Genomic DNA, 24140 nt, shown 5'->3' with positions numbered 1-24140 from the left:
TGATGATGGACTTGTACTTAGAATAGGCAAAGAACACGATGAGACAAGCCGATTAAAAATGGGCAAAGATTTGAATAGATATTCCACTAGAGAAGATTAGGAAAGGCCAACAAAGACATTGAATAAATGTTCAGCATCATCAATAATAAATGTAAAACAAGCTACAAGTAGATAGCACTTCATGACCACTAGAATATGCTAAGTCACTTCAGTCGTTTCCGACTCTGTGCGACCCCATAGACGGCAGCCCACCAGGCTCCCCCGTCCCTGGGATTCTCCAGGCAAGAACACTGAAGTGGGCCGCCATTTCCTTCTCCAATGCATGAAAGTGAAAAGTGAAAGTGAAGTCGCTCAGTCGTGTCCGACTCTTAGCCACCCCATGGACTGCAGCCTACCAGGCTCCTCCATCCATGGGATTTTCCAGACAAGAGTACTGGAGTGGGGTGCCATTTCCTTCTCCAATAGTTGCAGTCAAAAAGACAGACAACAGCAAGTATTGTCTAGGAAATGAACAAACTGGAGTCTTTATTCATTGTACCTAGGCAGTTTCTTAAAAATTAAACATGGATTTACAACCCAGTATTTCCCCTCCTGGGAATCTGTCCAAGAGAAATTAAATGTATGTCCACACAGAGACTTGTAAATAAATGTTTATAGCAACATTATTCACAATATCAGAAACTTGGACCAACCCCAAATTCTTTTAAGTGATAAATGGACAAACAAAATGCAGTATTTCTAGAACAGTTGAGTACTATTTAGCAATAAAAAAGAAGTAGTGATACTACAGCATGAATGAATCTCAAAAGCGTTATACTAAGTGAAGAAGCCAGACAGAAAGGCCACATACTTTATGATTCCATTTATATGACATGTCCAGGCAGGTGAATGTCTAGAGACAAAAAGTAAATTAGTGAATACCTTGGATTGGAGATGGGAATGAATACTGCGAATGGGCACCAAAGGATCTTTTGGGGATGGAAATATTCTGAAATTGGATTTTGGTGATGGTCATACAACATTGAATTATATACTTAAGATGGGTGAACTTTATGAAATGTAAATTATACCTCAGTAAAGGTTTAAAGCCTGTATGGTCCCAGCAGCATCAGCATCACCAGTGAACTTGTTAGAAATGCAAATTCTCCACGCCAGTAAAGCCAGAACTCTGGACATGTGTGCTTTAACAACCTTCAGCAGACTCGGATGCAGCGTTGAGTTTGATAACCACATGAGAATCAAGGAAGGTTAAATGGAGATGTGGGTAGTTTGGGTACAGCTTTACATACATTCAGTCTACCCTGTTACTGTAACTGTAGGAAAGGTTTGAATTAAGGATTGTTGTAATAGAGTTAAAGAAAATTACAGGGCAGTGGGAGTAAAAATAAACTGGCCTTTCATGTTCTTGATATGCCCCTATGAGAAGCTTTATGATTGTGATGTTTGTGTACCACATATATTAGTAAATCCCTGTGTTCTTGTAGACTTGCTGTTACTTAACGAACGTAGCATAAACAGGTTCATTTGCCATAACGACAGTGGAAGTTTAGATCCTTGAAAGGAATTATTTCTCCTAAATATTTACACAGTATAATATAGCGGAGCCAGAAATATGCAGTGATCCCAAAAAGTAAAGATCTGACCGTAGATAAAGAAGTAAATGGAGCAGCCTGCTGAACTGAATAACTCCTTCTCTCCCTCTGTCTGTTCAGTGTACTTTTGAGAAGCACGATTAGAAAAAGCGGTTAATCTAGAGTCGTCATCTTACATTTGGCGTGTGCTTTCAGGGTTTGTATGTTTTTTCTTTTTTTTCCCTGAGCTTTATCTGGGTGGCCGAAAGAAATTCTGAAGTTTTTTGGTTGTCCCAGAAAAGGGTCTGATGATTCAAACTGGAGACTGCTGGTTGGTGAATGTGTTAGGTGAAGTTTGTGGATAAGGTCACCATTAAACGGGGGGTGGGATGACTTCTGTAGAGGTATAAGTTCATGTCAGAGGAAAGGAGGGGTTGGCAGGGTGGGGGGTTTGAGGTAGAAACAAACATAAGGAAGGAAAGGAGGAATGAGTAACGGTGTTAAAAATGATAAAATGTGTATGATTTATTAGTGGAGTTCACTGAGATTGTCAGCAATAGCATTTGGGAGAATATTGGGGAATGTAGCACAAACCATTGTTTTTTCCAAAACTTTATTCAACTATAAGTAAAAAGAACGGAGGTATTAGCTGCTAGTAAAGTATATCTCAGTTTCTTTCTCTCTGTGATTATTTTATTTCTCATTGTCTTTTGCTCTTTGCTTCTCTCCTTTTTTTTTGTTCTTAAAACTTTTAATAATTCAATTGTATTATTCAGCATTATTATTAGCAAAATATTATAACCCTCTAAGTTGGTAATTCTCATTCTGACTTCTGTTATTGGATGGATAATAAAGGAATAATATATCTTGCAATAAGTTACATTCTGAAAAAAGTCTATGCCATAGCAGTCTGAATTCCACATATTTTATTAGTGGATAAATTCCCAAAGATCTATTTAAGCTTAAAAAAGATAAAAGGCATAAAAAAGAAAAAATAAACCTCCCTTTGTAAGAAAATGCTAATTAATACTCTTAGATTTATATCTAAATGTAGAATTACATTTGAACAAGAATAAACAATCATAATCTGTTATTATATGAGTAAATACAAATTGAATGCCTTAAAATCTGACAGTTTTGAAGTTAACGGCAAGAATCAGGAGAAGCACGTTTTTTATGTTTGGGCAGTAAGGATGGTAGGGAGGTTGACATCATGTTTTTTAAATCAGGACATTTCAAAATGTTGACCAAAGCACAGTTTAATTGTAAAATTAGATGAGTGTTTCTTCCTTGGCTGCTTAGTTTTGGGAACTTGTTAGTAGCGAATGTGAAATGTTTATAGTATTGCTGCAAACAACAGCCTATTCCATGGTTAGTGTTCTATTCTCTGAGCCTGCTTTTCTAGTCGTGGTACAGTGGGGCTCTTCTCCATGTGCCCAATGTAAACTCACTTAAGCATCAGGCCTCCTGCTTGGTTTTGCTCCTGTGACTGTCTTTTCCATGAGCTTCATTTAGTGGTATTGTGCATTACTTGTATCAACTTCATGTTGGACTCAAATGTAGATGGGGGGAGAGGGGGCGGAAAGGAGGCTTTTTTTTTTCCTCCAAGGGAAACAGAAGACAGTGAAGGGAAGGGAGAAAGAAAATGAAAGGAATGCTTGCCCTGGAGAATGGTAGAGACCCATAGTTTCTGCTGGTTCCATTCTTTGTCAGAAACTGCTCTGCCTCGGTAGAGGGGCCCAACCACCTACAAATGGAGAGAAGCTCTGTGTCTTTGTCCCTCAGTTTGTTGATTGGCTTTCCCCATGACAGCATTTGAAGGTACCAGTGATTTTTGTCATCTTTATCTGTGAATGGCCCACTGACAGCCGTAAAAGTGATTTAAATGTAATTGTTTTGACACATTGCGGTACATTGTAGCAGCTCAGTGTCATTTTAAACATAAACCAGAATTAGATTCTCCTGTGGCCTGAGTACCATTGTTGAGTGTATAGGCCAGGAGAGTAGGTAGCTGGTACTTTGAGGAACCCCAAATTCCAAATTACAATTCTGTTTGGAAGTTGCTAATTTGGGTTTGTCCTTTTTAGGTTTCTTTCGTGGGTTAATGGTGTTCATCTGATATGATATGAGACACTGAAGGAAAAGTAGCCCAGAGAATTCTGTATGGTTAAAATTCTGTTTTGTGGATATGATGGGATGTCCATCCCAGGGTACATTCACCCTTTGTTTGGTAGACATTTTAAGTTCTCATAGGCTTATTATTGGCCCTCTGTGTAACTACTCTACCGTTGCTAGACTCATTCTCTTTGGAAAATGCTCATTCTTTGAAAGATAACTCAGAGTTTTTCTAAAAAAACGGTGATAGTTGGAGAATTGCTTCTAACTGGTCTTCCACCAGATGGTGCTAGTGTTACATACCTACAGGTAAATTCCTTCGGTGTCCTTGTAATTTTGAGGTGGTGTATTTCTGCTCTATTTCTGTTTCACCATATTTTGCTTTTAGTGTGTGTTTTTTCCACACACTACTTTCCTGGTGTATAACCATGTCACCTCACATCTTTTTTGTGGTAGATAGTGAATTGATTTTGCTGTGGTGATTCACTTGGTGGATTGATTGACTTGGTAGATTGATTCACAGGCCAAGGACTAAGTTATAACTTAAAGACACATAATATATTGTAAAATTTTTCATCATGCATTTGTTTTTTGACCTGTATGTACAAATTGAGAGTTATTCTTGACTTTTCTGTTTAGTCACTTGTCTTTCATGTTATAAAACAATATCATATTGTTTGAGGTCTCACAGGAGTCAAGTTTGGAGGTTATTACTAATCAATGATGTTTACCCACATTTAAGTTCAAAATAACTTTCATAATTTTCAAAGAAAATTTGGTTAAAAAGAGTGTTGGATATTATGTGATATCAGATCTCCTGGCCAGGTAAACAATGGTCATTTGAAACTTGAATTTTATAAACTTTTTATTTTTACAAATAAATAGTTATTGCAGAAAAATTTAAAGAAACAAAAATTCATTTAAAGGAATAACTGATAGTTAAGCACTGTTAACGTTACCATAAATGTTTCTTTTTTCTTTTTGTATACCTATATTTTAAAAATATCAAAATTGGTCTTATGTCATAGTTTTATAACCAGCCTTTGCACTTAATGCTTCACAACAATACTCTGATGACAGTATAGTTTTTCATTATAGAACCCTTTAATGATAGGCATTCTGATTTCAGGTTCTTTCATTCAGAGCCATGCTATGATTAATAGCACCATTTATTTTTTTGTGTAAATTAAAATTTCTTTCATATAAGTTCCTAAAAACATATTAGCCAGTTCAGAAAGAATGGCTATTTTTGTGACTTGATCTTTATTTTCAAATTACCATCCGAAAGAGTTTTACAGTTTAAACATCCTTAACAGTGTGGGATCTTGTTTCCTGGCATCCTTAGGATCACCAGATTACCTTAGTTTTTATTTTTTTTGGCTACATGCAAGGCTTGAAGGATCTTAGTTCCCTTGACCAGGGATTGAACCCGTGCCCCTTGCAGTGGAAGCACAGAGTCCTCTAACCACTGGACCCCCCAGGGAATTCCCACCTTAGTTTTTAAAGCGACTAGATACTGCTCATTTGAGACTCCCTGAAATGACAATTCATCACTAAATAAAGGAATTTAAAATTGGTTTTTAAAAAAATAAGTATTCTTTAAACAGTAAATCCTTATTTATGGTGATTTAGTTTTTGGCCTTGACTCCTATCCCCAAAATACAAACAACTATTCTTTCATACTTCAGAACAGATTACCTCATAGCAAAGCAAATGATTAACTTTTTTAGACACTTTGTCTTACTTGTTAAGAAATTTAAGTCAGGTCATTTACCTACCTTCTTTTCATATAAATGTTTCTCAGTCTGAAAATTTAGAAGAACTACTTTTAGATAAATTATTTTTAAGACTTTAGTGAAATGAGCTATGCATTTAGCATCAGAACTTTTTAGTACCTTGTTTTTGGTAAGCAGACAGAGGGAGGAAAAGGAAACTGCTAGATATTGATAAAACTTAAGAAATTCTAGTATACTTTTGTAAAAATTGAAAACATCAGCTTTTATTAGTTTAAGCAAATATGTCCTGGGTGATTTTTGATATCTTACTAAATATTAATTATGTTTTCATTTAAGTAGGTTAACTTTGAATTAAATTTTCTTTTTAACATAGGAAGCATGTGATTTATTTTAAAATAAGAAAAACAGAAAAGCTATTTTCATATCTGGGAAATAAGAAGAGAGAAGGAGACTCATACTGAGGCTTCAAGCAACCTTGTAAATGAATGTGAAAACTATTAGCCCAGTAACAAAAAAAAAACAAAGAGCTAGTTTTCCTCTCTCATAAAAGTAATTCTTTCGTCTCAATTTGGCAAAAGGAATTACCATTCTTTTACTGTCAGAATGAATAGTCACTGTAAGAAAAGTACTTGCAAGTGTGGCTCTAAAAGAGTCATCAATGTACCATTTTTCTTGGTAGAAGAGACTTATAAACTATGTAGAAATAAATTCTGTGGTCTAAATATATCTTTAAAAATAAATTATATTTATTTTTGTAAATAAATGTTATTTTACAGATTTATGTAACAGCATTGACTTTTACTTGCAATAACAAAAATTAGTGTTTTTCACTTGCAGACTTTTTGTTTCAAACATTTTCAAAGAATTTAAAAGTAAATGCATCTATATTATGGGCATTACACTTGGGTTTTTTAGGTTATGAGTGTGTGGTTTATATATATATATTTTATTTTTTAATAAAAAACCTAGAAAGACTCTAGTGCTGATTTAGATAAAGTGCTTTAAGAATGATCAGTTTCATTCTAGAGAATTAGCACATTAACTTGTAGATCTGGGACAATATAAAAGTGCAGTGGTAGCTTCTGAAATGTAGTTTTGTATATTTAAAGTTTGAGATACCATATTATTTATTTACACATTTGTCAAAACAAGCAATTTTAAGGTATTTTAAGTACTGTAATAATCTTAAAACTTTTGAGTTCAGACAGAACTGTGTTAGTTAAATTTCCCCAAAATTATAAATTTTGCTCAAAGTCTTGTCTGTTTTATGGCAAAATAAATAAAATAATCTAATTGCTAAGATTATGAGCCTAATTAGTTTACACCTGAGTGAAATTTGTTTTGTGATATATGATACATATTAAATGTTAGATATCTGAATATTGTGCAAAGTTTACTTTTGCTTTCCTCAAAATATGCTAGAGATAATTGGAATAATTTTTAATAGTTTATTGGGAAACTTCCTAATAAGCAGAGCACCTTGTAAAATCTCACATATAATATCTATCCGTAAACTCTAAATATGAAAGAAAAAAAAGGAAGAGGGCAAATGCTGTAACTTTTGTTTTTAGCAGCTTCTCCTGGAAAAAATCATCACCACTCCCAGCTTGATTTATTTCATTTAATTCTTGCTACATACACTTCTCAGATCCTTATATGTTTTATATTGAAGTAATCAGTGTTGAGGTTTTTCTGTTCATTTAATTATTTAAGCGTCCTTATCTGCGCTTAGTACTGAACTGTTTATTGGACCCATGCTATCTAGTAACTAAAGCATATAAAATTTACTACATTTTGTATTGATTTAATATTAATGTTAATCTAAAATCTTTGGGTGCAGCGTGTCACATCTGTTTTGTATTCCTCTGTTTAAAAGAAGTGGCAGTATGGTATTTGGAGGAATATTTATTATCTGAGTGTTTTTCTTTGCAACAGTTTCCCTCAGTTTTTTGAGAATTATAACTTCCAAGAGACAGTGAATCACCCAGAAAATTCTCAGGTACCCAATTGCTAAAGCCCACAGTTAATTGGAATTTTTATTTACCGTTTAAGTTCCCTTTGCTCAAATAGTGGTAATTTTGGAGGCTTCTGGCAATGACAGAATATAAATTTGTGGTAAGATTTTTTAAAATACTCTTTTCTCTTAATAATTGGTCCTGCCTGCACTTCACAGATACTCTGGGTTTTTTTCTTCTTTGGAAAAGAACTTTGTTAGGCTGATTATTCATTTGTGTTTGAAACTAAATTTTCCATGGCTGGTGGCTGAATATTCTTATCCTCAGTTTCATAAAGGGGTTGGCTTTGTGCTTTGTATATAATATGTACCTCTTATTGTATCTTGATGAGGGTTTGATGAGGAACAAGATGAGCAGCCTCACTTTCCAACTGAAGAGTGTTCATTTTCCCTGTTAGGAAATTTGGAATAATAGATCTTGTTTGCAAAAAATATATAAATCTTCTTGTTGCCCCAAGTAATCCTCTTAAGTCTCAGAGGCTTATAATCATCAAAGTTCAATTAGGAGTTCTGGAAAAAACTCTTTGGAGTAGCAAACTAACTGTTTCACATTTTACTTATCATTGTTGAGTGGTTACAGTGGAGCAATATGTTAGAAGTTATCTGCTCAACTTGTCTCATAATTGAAGTAACTACTGAAGAGCAAGAAAGGGAGAGGTTCCTAAGAGTAGATTAAAAATTAAGCACCACCAACCATGTTTCTACTTTTGAATCTTGACACCTAGATAGTCACATGGTAGAGAACCAAAGGTATTGTAAACACTTAAAGTAGATGATTTTTTAATATATTATATCATAAAGAAAGCCCATAATTTTAAAATGTTAGATAAACTGTACAAATGCCAACCTCTATACAACTGTCATCTGTAACAGAGTGCTGCCAGTGTGGTTTGTAAAGTATATGGAGCCAGAGAAGAAAGAAAGAGGTTGTATGATGGTTGGATTAAAGAAACAAGAAATGATTTAAAACCTGCCTAAAGTGATAATGTTTCAAGTTTACTGAAAGGATGACTTGAAACCCTCCTGAAAAGAAGTGGGGTGTCTGATCTTCTTCCTTTTCACATTGTTGTTGTTAATTATAACCAAGTAATAATAATGGTGAAGGCTTCCTAGGTGGCTCAGTGGTAAAGAATCTGCCTACCAAGCAGGAGATGTAGGTTCGATCCCTGGGTCGGTATGATCCTCTGTAAAAGGAAATGGCAACCAACTCCAGTATCTTGCATGGGAAATCCCATGGATGGAGGAGCATGGTGAGCTACAATCCATGGAGCCACGAGTCAGACATGACTTAGCGACTAAACAACAACAACAGGGCAGCATTTATGGAAATAGTTTTTGTGTGTATCCACATATGCACGTATCCACATACATGTCTGTGCTTTCCAAGATGCTTTAGAATGATTAATTCAGATAAGAGTCATAAATGTCAGTCTATAATGGATTATAAGCACCAGAGAAGCTAAGTATTCTGAAAATTTTGTTGGCCTCATGGAGGAGTATCCATTGTGTTCATTTATAAACTCTCTCTTATTACTACTGACAGAAAACAACTGAATGAATTCATTATGGATTTAAGCCTGTGTATTTCCTATGTGAAGAAACAAACATTGCTTAATCACTTATATTAATGAATAATCAAATAGTATAGATACCATTGAAATTTAAAGAGAGTGCTTTGCTCTTCAGTTCTCTTATAATACCTATTCTCACTCATTTTTTTTTTTTTGGGGGGCAGGCAGAAAGTTTGGCAAATGATATTCCCCTTTCTTTCTTCTCAGTATCGTCAGTGAAGCAGGAGCATCGATCTACAGTGTCAGCCCTGAAGCTAACAAAGAGATGCCAGAACTGGACCCTAATTTGAGAAGTGCAGGTAAGAAACTATGGACCATCATAAAAGCATGTGATTTTAGTATTTTGGACTTAAATTTATAGCAAGCAAAAGATTTAAATATCTAAGGAATTTTAGAAGCTGTATTATGGGCATATTAGAAAGAAAGTGTTTGATTGGAATAATACTGTGCATTATGGAAAAGAGGCGGAAGAAAACTGCTTTTAAGGAACACTGCACAGTATTCTAGAGTATGGTGAAAAATTAGCCCAAAACATTATTAGTAAAATTAAATGCTGCAGAGTTAGTAGTACAATAAAACACTCTCAGCTCTCATTATTATTATGAAATATTACTATTAACAGCTTTTTGTTGGAGAAAAGTAATATGTTAACATAAAAATATTTAAAGTGCAAATGCATAAACAGTTACAGACTTTTAGTCTGTTGCAAAATATTTGCTGAATGATCAGTTTCTCTTGTCTTGCTAATATGAATTGCCATTAGTGTATTGTTTCAATCAGCCTGATTTGATTTTAGTTGTATAAAATTGCTCTGACTTCTGTGTTGTGGAATAGTTTAAATCTTGTGTATGAAGGAATTAAGATATTTTGAGACATCTAATTAAAGTAATTGGAATCACAAGCAAAATATAGATCTGGTCAGAGCATTTTTCTGTGTAATAGGTGGATATTTAGACTGCTTTGTTAGAAAGGACTTGTGTGTGTGTGTTTACTGATTTATTATTAATCAAAGTATCATTTATTTACAGTATTATATTTGTTAGGTGTACAGCATTGTGATTCAGTATTTTTACAGATTATACTTCATTAAAAGTTCTTAAAAGATAATGGCTATAATTCCCATTGCTGTACAATATGTCTTTGTTGTTTATTTCATATTTAGTAGTTTGTGTATCTTAACTCCCCAGTTTTAGGAAATGCCAAATTAGGGGAAATAGACTTCTTGTTTAATTTTTTCCCCTTAAAGATTCTCATCAGATTTCATTGACTGTTCTTGAAATATATACCTGGAGATAGGTATTTGAAAATTTTTGCATTAATCTAAAGTTAAAGACTTCTTTTGTAATCCAAAAGAACTTGTAGTTTCCTTTCAGTTGTTCATTCTGTGATACAGTCACCTGTCTACAATGATCACCTCTTCAAACTCAGATCCCAGCTCAAATTCTTCAGTGAAACTTTTCCCTGTCACACCAACTCAATGGGGTCTCTGCCTCCTTGCCATGTTCTATTTTGATACTTGCCTTATATAAATAGTAATAAAATATTAAGAGGAGGAATAGCTAGGGTAATTATAGTGGGAGCTACTAACACTAATCTTTTTTAAGCACTTAATATATGTGAAACATTGTGGTAAATACATTACCAGGATTATTTTATTTAATCCTCACAATTGCCCTGAGTCATTTATTACTCCCCCTTTACAGATGAGGAGACCAAGGCTTAAAGAGGCCGCATAGCCAAGTAAGTGTGTACATAATATTTGTGCATTAACTTCTAAAATAAAGGAATACTTTACAAAAAAATAAAATTCAGAGCCTCCCTCCCAAGTTGAGACTGAAAGATAGTCATCTAACAGGGCATTTGATAAAAATGTTACATAGGTGGTGGCAGTCCCTCAAACTTCCCCTTTGCTGCTGTTTCCTTTCCACTACTGGCCTGTGTGGATACATAACTTCACAGTATTATTAGGGAACAAAATTATAATGCTCTAATCAGACTATTAAAATAGCAAATAATAAAAAAGGGAATTGGTATGCAGTCCTAATTACTCTGATTTCAAAACCTAGCTGTGTCTTCAGTTTGTGATTCACTGCAGATGTGCCTTCTTTCTTTGTCTTAGCTTGTTTCCACATTGGCAACAACTTTGTTTGATCCATATCAACTCAAAATACTACCTAGACATTTTGAGTCTTCATGGTGTCTGGTCCTGGAATCAAATGTTGAAACTGAGAGTCTCCACTCTTGACTTTCTAGGGCCCCACTTCCTTTTCAATTCCTGTTTTCTGACTGGGAGTCTTTCTCTTTCCTAGTGATTGCATGCTGGGGATGACTTTACACTTCATTTGAGACCTACCTATGGGTGTAGGTTTTACCTTTCAACCCTCCATAAGTTTACTGTATCAAATATAAGAGAACTTCAACATTCTTACAAGTGTTAAACATATGTAAGAAAATTAGCTTTATCTTACTATGTCTTTTTGACCAGTTTATCAGCTTATTGAAAACAGAAGTTATCCTTATATATGCTTACATTCCCCTCATAATAAATTTATTATACGGACAGGATTTAAATTGGATGAGTAGAATGGTAGATAGTTGGTATTAAAATGTTTATTTTGGATTTCTGATTTAAAATGAAGTTTAAATATCATTCACTGTCTTCTGAAATCTCATTAAAATGACAATAACTTGATAGAATGGAGGCATAAACTACTAGGACAAGGAGAATAGGGAAGAGAAAATAGCAACAATAGTTTTGAAGCTGGAAATCAGTTGAGATTCAGCCAGCTTGAGAAACTGGAATACTGAGAGAGCATTGTTGAAAACAGAACTAACCTGAAATAGATCAGAGAAACCCTGAGGACTTAGGGACTACACCAAGCACTGTTAGAAGTATCTCGGGAGGGCTGAGAATGGATCTAAAATAAGAAGATGGATTAAAAGTCTCTTTAAAAAACAATGAAATCAAGTTAAACATAGAATACCATATAACCCAGCAATCCCATTTCCAGGTATATACTCAAAAAATTGAGAACAGGTACTCAGCAAATACTTGTACACAAATGCTCATAGCGGCACTATTTACAATACCCAAAAACTGGCATTGGTCCAGTAGCTGAATCTCCATCAGCAGGTGAATAGATAAAATGTGGTTTGTCCATATGATGAAGTAATATTTTCAGTCATAAGAAGGAATGAAGTAATGATACATGCTATAACATGGATGAACCTTGAAAACATGCTAAGCAAAAGAATCTGAGCACAAATGGTCACATATTGTATGATTTTATATATATATATATGAAATGTCCAGAATAGGCAAATCTGCAGACACAGAGAGCTGGATGGTGGTTGCCAAGGACTGGGAAGAGGGGATAGTGAAGAGGGGCTGCTTAATGTGTTTGGGGTTTCCTGTGGGGGTGATGAAAATATTTTGGAACTTGATAAACGTGGTGGTTTGCACAATATTGTAAGTGTACTAAATACCAATGAAAGTTACACCCTAAAATGTTTAAGTTTATGTTATGTGCACTTCACATCAGTTAAAAAAAAAATGAATTAGACCTAGTCCACAAAGCTGAGTAAGTCTCCTTCGACTTTTGCAGAAGACTGGAAAACTGTTCTCTAGTGAGGGTTAAATAGGTTTCTGCACCAGAAGACATGGGTTATACACAAGAGTGGGAATACCTATTTAAAAAAAAAATGGATTAAATAATTATTAACTTGATGTTGTAGATACCTTCAGTTCAGTTCAGTTTAGTCGCTCAGTCGTGTCCGACTCTTTGCGACCCTGTGGACTGCAGCACGCCAGGCCTGTGGACTGCAGCACGCCAGGCCTCCTTGTCCATCACCAACTCCTGGAGTTTGCCCAAACTCATGTCCATTAAGTCAGTGATGCCATCCAACCATCTCATCTTTTGTCGTCCCCTTCTCCTCCTGCCTTCAATCTTTCCCACCATCAGGGTCTTTTCAGATGAGTCAGCTCTTCGCATCAGGAGGCCAAAGTATTGGAGTTTCAGCTTCAACATCAGTTCTTCCAATGAGTACTCAGGACTGATCTCCTTTAGGATAGACTGGTTGGATCTCCTTGCAGTCCGAGGGACTCTCAAGAATCTTCTCCAACACCACAGTTCAAAAGCATCAATTCTTCAGCGCTCAGCTTTCTTTACAGTCCAACTCTGACATCCATACATGACTATTGGAAAAACCATAGCCTTGACTAGACGTATCTTTGTTGTCAAAGTAATGTCTCTGCTTTTCAATATGCTATCTAGGTTGGTCATAACTTTCCTTCCAAGGAGTAAGCGTCTTTTAATTTCATGGCTGCAATTACCATCTGCAGTGATTTTGGAGCCCCCCAAAATAAAGTCAGCCGCTGTTTCCACTGTTTCACCATCTATTTACCATGAGGTGATGGGACTGAATGCCATGATCTTAATTTTCTGAATGTTGAGCTTTAAGATACTTTAGAGAGGACTAAAACCTCCATGCAGGAAATTAGGGGATTCTAACCAACACAAGAGAAAATACATATAGAAACTGAGATCAGAGATTTCACAGAGAAATGTTCAAATTACCTTGTAGTGAAGCCCACAACTGACAAACCTCACCTTTGAGCAAAGCACTTACAGTCAGGTTTTTAGTACCCTGCCTCTGATGGAAAGTCGTTGTTCACTTAACATGTAAGGAAAATTTATACTGTTAAAGACAGATGCCAAAATATGAGGCAGGGGGTGGAGTGTATGCACTACATGGAAGAAATAGAGACTGTGTAGAAAGAAGAAAAATAAAGAAAAAGCTTGATATCCTTAGAGAAAAGATACCTCACTCATTTAAGGGTCTATTGACATAAAATAAGCTCACCCTTTTTAGGTGCACCATCTATGAATTGTTAAAAGCTTATGCTAGGCAGGCCACCACAAGTGCTGCCGTCAAGATGCAGATGACTTACATTAGGTCAACCGATTTGTCAGCTCCTTACTGAAAATGTAATTACTGATTAGAGGAGCAAGATGTGCTTTAAGAGCATTGCAGTTACATTTTAATCAGCTTTTTTCAGTGAAAAAATTCTAATTTGGAGTTCTTGAATGAAATAAAAGACAGCATGGGGATTAACCTGTCCTCTTCTGTTGCTGTCTGATGGCAAGGAGAAGTACAAAAATGAAGTGAGTTTTGAACTTGAAAAATTTCCACTTTATAGTCTCAGATAACAGAATAAAGAAAATTTTAAAGACAGCACAGTTTAGTACAGTCTTTTAAGCAATACATTTATTTGCTCTGGAAGCTTGAAGATTCTAGGTGTTTCATGGATCTAAAGACCAAAACCAATATAATTCCTTTTATCCTTGTATATAAGACACCTTATAAATGAGGGGAGAAGGCTGCTTTCAGTGGTACTGCACATGGCTGTAGCTCTGGTTGCTTACCTTTTAAGATGCTAATCTTCACTCAGTCTGAGATCCCTTCCACAGGTTATGCATGTTTTATTTTTCTTACATGCAATACACACACACATACACACAGAGACAGTGAATGGATTCTCCTTCATGATATTTCTTATTGGTTGTTGATGGCATATGATGGAGCATCAGTTTTTGTGTGGGTGTCTTGAAACCAGCCAACTGATTGAAATCTTACTAGTTGTGATATTTTTTTCAGTTGACTTAGTTGGGTTTTCTAAGAAGACAGTCATCATCTGCAAATAATAATAAGTAATCTAATTTCTGTCTTTTCAGTAATCGTGTCTTCTTTCTTTTCCAATTGTGTTAACTAGAATTTCCTGAACAATGGTGAATAGTAACTATGATACAGAGAAGCATTGGCATCATATGTGGGAAAAAATAGATAATATTTGCCATACATTTGGACATTCTGCATTTAAAAAATATATAACAACTTCATTGAGATACAGCTTACATAGCACACAATTAACCCTTTTAAAGTGTATGTCATCATTTTTGAGTATAGTCAGTTGTGTAACTATTGCCAGTATCTGATTTTAGAGCATTTTCATTGCCTCAAATAGAAACCCCATACCAATTAGCAGTTTGTACCCCTTCCTCTCTTTTTCCCAGTCTCTGGAAAACACTGACCTTCTTTCTGTCTGTACAGATTTGTCTATTCTGGATATGTCATAGAAATGGAGTCATTACAATGTGAGGTCTTTTGTGACCGACTGGCTTCTTTCACTTAGTATAGTGTTTTCAAAGTTTACCCATGCTGTAGCGTATTATCAGTACCCCATTCCTTTTTATTGCCAAATAATGTACCACCATACTGGTGTATACCATGTTTTTTTCATCCATTTATCAGTTGTTGAATATTTGGGTTGTTCTCACCTTTTCGACTACTATGAGTAATGCTGCTATGAACATCCATGTACAAGATTTTATTTGGACAGATATTTTCATTTCTTTTGAGTATGTACCTAGAAGTAAAAACTTGGGGACATAGGGTGACTCTGTGTTCAACATGTTCCAGAAGTCTTTTTTTACTCCTTTTACTATACTTTCCTCACCGTTCCTCCTCTGCCTCTGTCACCATTTCCTCCTTTTCCTTTCTAACTCAAAATGAGTGTGCCGCAAGGCTGGGGCCATGACTCTTACTCTGTCTTCATTTTCTTAATCAGCAATCTACTAGACTCCTTTTGCCTGAACTGCTTACCTGTCTCTTAATTGCAGAAATCTGTAGTTAGCCTGATCATTAAATGATTACTGCTTGTTGCATAACGTTTCTCTTGGCTATCCTGCCAGCAGAAAAACAGCTCCATCTCCTCTTCAAAGCTTCAGCATACTACTTTTCAAATTCTACTTTAAACAGTATTCATCTGTGTTTCTCCTCCTGCCTCTGTCTCTTCCATATTTGGTTTTTATACTTCATAGAACGAACAGCATCTGAAAGTGAAATGCCAATCCTAGAAATATTAGATCTTTGTCAAGGGTTGTTTACTGGGTACACTGTAACTCCAGAAGCCCTTAGGACTTATTGTAGACTTAATGGCATCTAGAAACCATCATTTTCAATCCATCGTTGCTAATATTTAGCAATATTTGGATGAACAAATGATACACTGGCAGTGAACTGTTGGAAGGGAATCCAGTAGAAAATAGTTGAAAATCCTTTTATGTATCTCAGAAATGTTAAAATATGGGATCTACTCACACTTACCAATTACATACAATGCTGTAACCACTTTCTGAGTTTTAGGTTTTCATAACGTGGGTTTTCCTGAAGGTGTAGATTTGAAAGATTTATGTATTATTGATATACTTTTATTGAACTTCTAATATTGCCTTCCTATATTGCCTTCCTATGCAGCATATGTTCTGATGCCTGTTCCCGTAGCTTGGTTTACTGTTGTTTCTTTAATCTGAAAGTATTTTGGCAATGTATGTATATGTTTGAAAATCATTCTTCTTGTATTATATATATAAAGGCTAGAATAAAGAAATGATACGATTATCCCTTGGTAGCCTTAGGAGATTGGTTTCAGAAGCCTCTCTCAGGTGCCAAAACACAAGGATGCTCTGCCCTTTATATAAAATAGTGTGACATTTACATACAAGCTGTGCACATCCTCCTGCATACTTTACAACATCTCTAGATTGCTTGTAATACCTAATACAATGTAAATGTTATGTAAACAGTTGTAAGTCCAATGTAAATAGTTGCTAATGCGGAAAATTCAAGTTTTACTTTTTGGAACTTTCTGGAATTTTTTTTCAAACATTTTTGATCCATAGCAAAATCTGTGAATGTGAAACTTACAGATGTGGAGGGCTCACTTTTTTGTTTTCAGAGGATACCAGGTATGTCTCTGGTGGCATATGTTTCAATGGGTAACTATAAATGTGGTTATTAAAAGAAACCACTTATACTTCCATGCTTGCACTAATTAACTTTATGTGAAATTTGATAAGATAGGTGTATATGAAGTCCTTGGAATTCCCATCTCTTCTGTGGGAGAAATAGGCTGATTATAAGATACCAACTTATTGCTCTCTAAGCTTGTTTTGCAAGTTGCCATTGTCACTATCTCTTAGCAATACTAGTAAAAGATGTGAAAAAGACTTGAATGACTGTGCCGTGAACTTGATGTTTACAATGGATCTTATCTCTGATGAGAGGTGGCACCCATCAGGAGAATCTGATAGTCACTTCTAAGAGGTGGCTTCTTTTATCAGTCCTTGAACAGTTTAACACAAAAATAGCCATGGAATTTCCTTTAACGACCTTAATGTTTTCACTTAATGAATTTATATTTTATCCAACCTTCTATATGAGTAGGTGACATTGACTAACTTTCATGTGTTTAGAAAATGAATCCTGTTCATATGTAAACACTCAATGCGTCTATGCTACTTGGGGGAAAAAAAGAGTTGCCTTAATTATCCTTAAGATTCATATTGATGAAGAATTGATGCTTTTAAACTGTGGTGGTAGAGAAGACTCTTGAGACTCCCTTGGACTGGAAAGAGATCAAACCAGTCCATCCTAAAGGAAATCACTCCTGAATATTCATTGGAAGGACTGATGCTGAAGCTGAAACTCCAATACTTTGGCCACCTGATGTGAAGAGCTGACTCATTTGAAAAGACCCTGATGCTGGGAAAGATTGAAGGCGGGAGGAGAAGGGGATGACAGAGGATGAGATGGTTGGATGGCATCACCGACACAATGGACATGAGTTTGAGCAAGCTCTGGGAGTTGGTATTGGACAGGGAAGCCTTGTGTGCTGCAGTCCATGGGGTTGCAGAGTCAGACACGACTGAGCAGCTGAACTGAACTGAAGATTCATATTAAATTTCTTTTTTCCAACTAAATTTGTCTTATAAGCTAAATTAGTTATGAGATTTTGTTTAAAAAAAGGTAATAATAAATGATGACTAAGTAAAAATCATGACACAAGTAAAGCAATATTTGAAGTTAACTCTCAAGTCTCTTAAAAATGCAATGTGATGGTCAGGAAAGGGATGTAATTAGAACTGTGCATGTGTTAGGAGCAAGCAGTTAGCATGCAGATCACTTCCCAGACTAATCTTGCAGTCATATTCAAGGCAATACAAGTATATTCACTAGCCAGCTAACTTGATCTCTGATTGCAGTAAGATATGATTCTATCATTTAGTCATCATTATCAAGATGTAGTTTTAATAAGCATATTTAATGCAAAGATGTGTATCATGTTTATAGTAATGCAGGGTTATTTAGAAATAAAACAATATCTACTTGTTCTTTAAATTGTGAGGTGTCCTTGCATACTGTATTTAACGAATGAACAGGTAATTGTGTAAATACAGCAACTGTTTTACTTGTTTTTCAAATATATAACCCCTTTCAATGCATTTGAGCTTAGGAATGCCTAGGAGTTTTGGTGACATAATCAATCCTGAAGTTTTGCATTCGCTTTTTGTATGGGGTAGGGGGGAGACTGAAACTTGGTTAAACTGTTGGTCTTTTGGGGGGAAGAATAAAGAGGGATAACTGCTTGTATTATAAGAAACTAAAATAGTAATTATCTGGATACTGCTTTTCACATTAAGCCATACTTGTTTTCTGATTCTGTTTTTTCAGTTTCCATAGCAAGGCGTGTACAAGATCCATTAGCTGAGCTAGTGAAAATCGAGCCAAAGCACATCGGAGTTGGAATGTATCAGGTAAAGCAATGTGGGCCATTTAATTTATGAAATCCATCAATAAAGAGAGCAGTACTCAAACCTTGGTATAGTAATTGTCAGTGGGAATAAGTTCCCATTTTCAACGGTTGTACAGTTTGCAGAACGATAGTTAGGTATTATAAATTGCTAAGGAAGGAGTGAGTTTTTTATACTGGTGTTTATGATTTTGATCAAGACTCAGAATTAGTTATAATCAGTTTAGACACTATTAAAATGTTAGATGCAAGTCTGAAGAGCCTCTCCTTTTAACGTTTTTATAAAAATGGAGGGGATGTGGATAAAGCGGAGTATGTTGGTTCTTTTGGTAAACCCATATGAACTATTGATCTTTATTGATCTTTCCGGAAGAAGCCTTTGGTACTTACTGTTATTTTTTTTTTCCTGTTTCATTCCTATTAGATTATTATAGTTTGTTTTTGTCATTTCCCAGTATGAGCTAAAAGCTTTCATTTTTGTTACTGTGTAGTAGTAGCAATAATAGTAGTAATAGTGCTTATTGTTGTTGCTATTGTATTTTCAGTTCTTGAGTTTGTATTCCTTAGGCAATTGAGGGCGACACTAAATCTGGGTGAAATGAATCCATATTGGTTTAAGTGGTCTCCAGAAACCTCAAGTTGAATTATTTTCTCTCTGGTGAAAGTTCTACTTAGGCCTGAAGGAGAATATTACCCTCTGTATAATTTTCATGAAATTTGAGTGATAGGTACTGTACTTTCTCTAAGGAAATACTATATTACATCATAGGATCTGTGACCACTAGAAATGGAAGAGAGAGACCTTTGAGATCATCCAGCCCTGCCCTCCTCATTTGACAGGAAAAGAAGCCATGTCCAAGAGTAGTTAGGATTTTTACCCAGGCTCACACTATCAAAGCCTGGACTAACCTGTCATATATGGGACTTAACTGGAGTTTTCCCATTTTATAGTAAGTTAAACCAAGAGGCATCCAAAGCTTTAACTGGACTTGTTCATTCAACAAGGATAGTTCTAAAGGGACGATCTAGTTACAGATAGATAAAATACCTAGTATCTAAAGAGTATACCTTTTACAGCAGTTTTATAATACAGGCATCATAGTTAAGAGAAGTTATATTAATTTAAGGTGAAGTTATGGAATACTTCAACAAGATGGTGGAACAAAGGAAAGGGAAACTTATATAACCCAGGAGGCTAATAACCTGTTGGCATCAGGTCTTTAAGTAAATAGCAGGGACTTTGTCCCCGGATTTGGATTCAGAGTAGTGTTTAATGTGGAAAAACTGTGGAATTCATTCCAACAGCAATGAGAAGTAATGGAAGAGTTTTAAGCAGAGGAATGACATGATTTGATTTGTATTTTTGAATGTTGACTAACTATTCTAGGTGAAAGGTAATGGTGGCTGGGACAAAGTTAATGGCACTCAGTAGAAATGGAAAAAAATAAAATGTATTTTGTAGGGACTATTTGGTGATGTGAGTGAAAAAGAGTTGTGAAGAATTTGTTGCAAGGGTCATGAGGATACCTGAGCAGATTTGGTGAGGATAAGATGAGTAATCCAGTTTTGGACATGTTAAATTTGAGGTACCTGTAAGAAATACATGAAAGGGTATCAGCTCAGAGTTGGACATACAAGTCTAAGATTTAGACATATAGCCATGTTAACACTAGAGTACATACCCTTGAGCAAACAGTGACACTGAGAAAGTGATCAAGATAGTAGGCTGAGCTCATGCTATTCTTTAACTACATTTCCACCACCGCTGGCATGTTCGAAATTCCATAAGAGGACAGAAAAAGTGTACATATATGTCTATACCTATATAAATACTCACTTATGTTAATCAACAGATAATAGTCTGGGAAAACAAGAAAGTGTCCCACCAGTGGATCGAAATTGTAAGAATTCTTAAAAGATGTTAAGCCTGATGAGTCACATCCACAGAAAAATAAAGCATGGTGAAGTCACACCCCCAAAATATATAGACCAGTAGTGTTCGCTAACCGGAGTCATATTCAAAGAGTGGAGAGGTCTGCAGTATTAGGTAAGGAGGTACATATAGAATGGCTAGGCCTGTATAATACAGAGGCCAGAGAGGCTTGGTGATCCCTCAGGTAGCCTTTGATTATCAAAAAGCTCAAGTAGTTTCTTCCTGGAAGACAAACTTGTGACATGTACATGACACCTGGTATCATATCCCACATTTTTTACTTGAGGCTCATGGTAGTGAACAGAACCATTATACACAGACAGACACAGAGAGTCTCTGAAATGACCTTGCTGCCAAGAGTCACTAAATGTTTGAGGAAAACGTATGATAGAAAAACGAGGCTCCAACCTTAAGAAATAAACAATACTCAAAGAAACAATGAACAGGCAACAGACTCTGAAATAAGTCAGATTAACATTCATGGTAACATAGGAAAGGTTATTACATTTCTAAAACAAACATGGAATAGAATGAAATTAAACCAATCTAAGAATTTTAAAATCTAATTGTTAAGATTTAAAAAAGAAAAAACAACACATAGGCAAAATAGAGTGGACACAGCTAGAAGCAAATTAATGAAGTAGAAGATTGAGTTAGATTCTTTAGGGTGTAGTCTTAAAAAGGTAGGAAGCATGAACAAAAGGTCGTACAATATAGAGACCCTTCTTAAGTTTCTGTGCTTAGTTGCTTCAGTCATGTCCGACTCTCTGCTACCCTGTGGGACCATGGCCTGTCAGGCTCCTCTGTCCATGGGATTCTCCAGGCAAGAATACTGTAGTGGTTTGCCGTTTCCTTCTCCATCTAAAGCTTCTATATTCATCTAATAGAACTTCAGATAAACAAGAGTGGAGGGGAGTTATGATCCCAGAAATAATAGGATGAAATTTCTCCAAACTGAAGATAGACAAGTCTTCTAAAAGGCCTGCTGCTACTGATGCTAAGTCACTTCAGTCGTGCCCGACTCTGTGTGACCCCATAGACAGTAGCCCACCAGGCTCCCCCATCCCTGGGATTCTCCAGGCAAGAACACTGGAGTGGGTTGCCATTTCCTTCTCCAATGCATGAAAGTGAAAAGTGAAAGTGAAGTCGCTCAGTCTTGTCCAACTCTTAGCGACCCCATGGACTGCAGCTTACCAGTCTCCTCCGTCCATGGGATTTTCCAGGCAAGAGTACTGGAGTGGGTTGCCATTGCCTTCTCTAAAAAGGCCTACTGAATACTGAATAAAAGAGTGACAAACGACCTACACTCAGATGCCTTCCTGTGAAATTTCAGAATGCTAGTAATAAGGAGGAACTGACTTAAGACCTTCCAGAGAGCAAAAACAGTTTACCTTCAAAGGGAAAAATCAGGTAGATATTAGCTCTATTATTGGTAAAAACAAGTAATAGAAGCTAGAAATGCAGTAGTTTTGAAGTTGAGAAAAAATTTATGTTGAACCTGTAATTCTGTATGCAGGCAAACCAGCAATTCAGTGTGAGAGGAAAATAAAATGAAAATAGTTTTGGATCTGTAATAATTCAGCTTCTCTGATTGTTACAGACCTTTTTTGAAAGAATTGTTTATGCTAGCACTCCTGCCTAATGTGGGAGGGTGGGTGTGGGATTGGAGGTCCAAAAAGTGGAGGTCATGTCTTGAGGAAGCGGTATCAAAGTAAGGAAACAGCAGAGAGCTTTACAGTACACACATGTCCAGTAAAGTGTATTTGTATTGTTAAGTCATAGTTTTTTAACTATAAGGTTCATCTTTAAATTAGTCAGGAGCAGATCAACTAAACACGGAGAGTAGAAGAAAAGAGATAGAATATTAGGACTCTTTTTCAGGAATAAGATTCAAATATAGATTAACTCTTTAATTTTTTTAGAGAAACATAATCTGAAATATATGAGTAATAACCACAAATAGGACACTTAATATAAATCATGAGAGTAAAAAAATAAATCAAGTTTAACATTCCAACCAAAGGTAGAGGAAAGAAAATAAGAAAGTATAGTAAATAAATAAAATATATGATGACAGAAATAAGTGTACTAATAGGTAAAAGTGAAAGCATTAAATTTCCCTATGAATAGGATCTCAGACTTTTACAAATAAAATATAGCACCGAGATGTGTGTGTCCGACTCTTGCAACCCCATGGAGTGTAGACCATCAGGCTATGGGATTTCCCAGGCAAGAATATGGGATTTCCCAGGCAAGAATGGAGTGGGTTGCCATTTCCTTCTCCAGGGGATCATCCCAACCCAGAAATCAAACCTGATCTCTTACATTGCAAGCAGTCTCCTTCATTACAGGCAGATTCTTTACCAACTGAGCCACCGGGGAAGCCTATATGTGCAAGAGGTACTTCTTTTTTTTTAATATAAATTTATTTATTTTAATTGGAGGCTAATTACAATATTGTATTGGTTTTGCCATACATCAACATGAATCCGCCACGGGTGTACACGTGTTCAAGAAAAAAGCAACCTTGATATTTCAAATTTGGAGAAAAATATTCCACATGAATGAAAAGTCAGCAACATCAACATGTGAGATGAAATAGAATGTAAGGCAAAATGCATTTAAGATTAAAGGTCAAGGTCAAAAAGGGTTATTTAAATTAATTGTGGAACAGTATCCCAAGAAAATATAATTGCTCTGAGCATTATAGAATGCTAACAGCATAGCTTCAGAAAAATATGCAGTATTAAACACTTCTGAAAATTAGAACAAGAGACAAGTTCACTTTTTTGGTGGGGGCTTTAACAGACCACAGTATAGTGACATATATTTTAAAAACAACTTTATTGAGATATAATCATATACCATACATAAATTCATCCACTTAAAGTATACATGTCAAAGATGCTTCATATATTCACAGGGTTGTGAAACTGTTAGCACTGTCTAATTTTTGAACATTTTCATCACCTTGAAAGAAACCATTAGCAGTCACTCTCCAGCACCCCCTCCTTCCCCAGTCCTGCTGCTGCTGCTGCTGCTAAGTCACTTCAGTCGTGTCCGTCTCTGTGCGACCCTGTAGACGGCAGCCCACCAGGCTCCCCCGTCCCTGGGATTCTCCAGGCAAGAACACTGGAGTGGGTTGCCATTTCCTTCTCCAATGCATGAAAGTGAAAAGTGAAAGTGAAGTTGCTCAGTTGTGTCCAACTTAGCGACCCCATGGACTGCAGCCTACCAGGCTCCTCCAACCATGGGGTTTTCCAGGCAAGAGTACTGGAGTAGGGTGCCATTGCCTTTTCCGTCCCCAGCCCTAGGCCGCTACTAATTTATTTTCTGTTTCTATTGCTTTGTCTATTCTGGATATGTCATACAAATTTAATTATACAGTGTGTGGTCTTTTGTGACTGACTTCTTTCCTTTCAGATAATATTTTCAAGATTCATCCATGCTATAGCATGTATCAGAACTTCATTCTTTTTGTGGGTGATAGTACCTCATTGTATGTATATATACCGCATTTTGTTTAAACATTTATCAGATCACGGAAA

The 24140-nt window shown here is 35.9% G+C and overlaps 1 protein-coding gene across 2 annotated transcripts in view; it reads left to right on the top strand.

Moving 5' to 3' along the window:
• SRBD1 (S1 RNA binding domain 1) overlaps positions 1-24140 on the top strand; it is a 238278-nt gene that overhangs the window by 129922 nt on the left and 84216 nt on the right. For both annotated transcript variants that reach the window (XM_025260955.2, XM_025260954.2), the window contains exons 15-16: positions 9215-9306; positions 18581-18663. In XM_025260955.2, the coding sequence (XP_025116740.1) occupies positions 9215-9306; positions 18581-18663 (175 nt within the window). The remainder of the gene's footprint in view (positions 1-9214; positions 9307-18580; positions 18664-24140) is intronic.

The sequence above is a fragment of the Bubalus bubalis genome, chromosome 12 (genome assembly GCF_019923935.1).
Source record: "Bubalus bubalis isolate 160015118507 breed Murrah chromosome 12, NDDB_SH_1, whole genome shotgun sequence".
NCBI classification, from domain to species: domain Eukaryota; kingdom Metazoa; phylum Chordata; class Mammalia; order Artiodactyla; family Bovidae; genus Bubalus; species Bubalus bubalis.
This window is presented reverse-complemented; position numbering and strand designations above follow the sequence as displayed.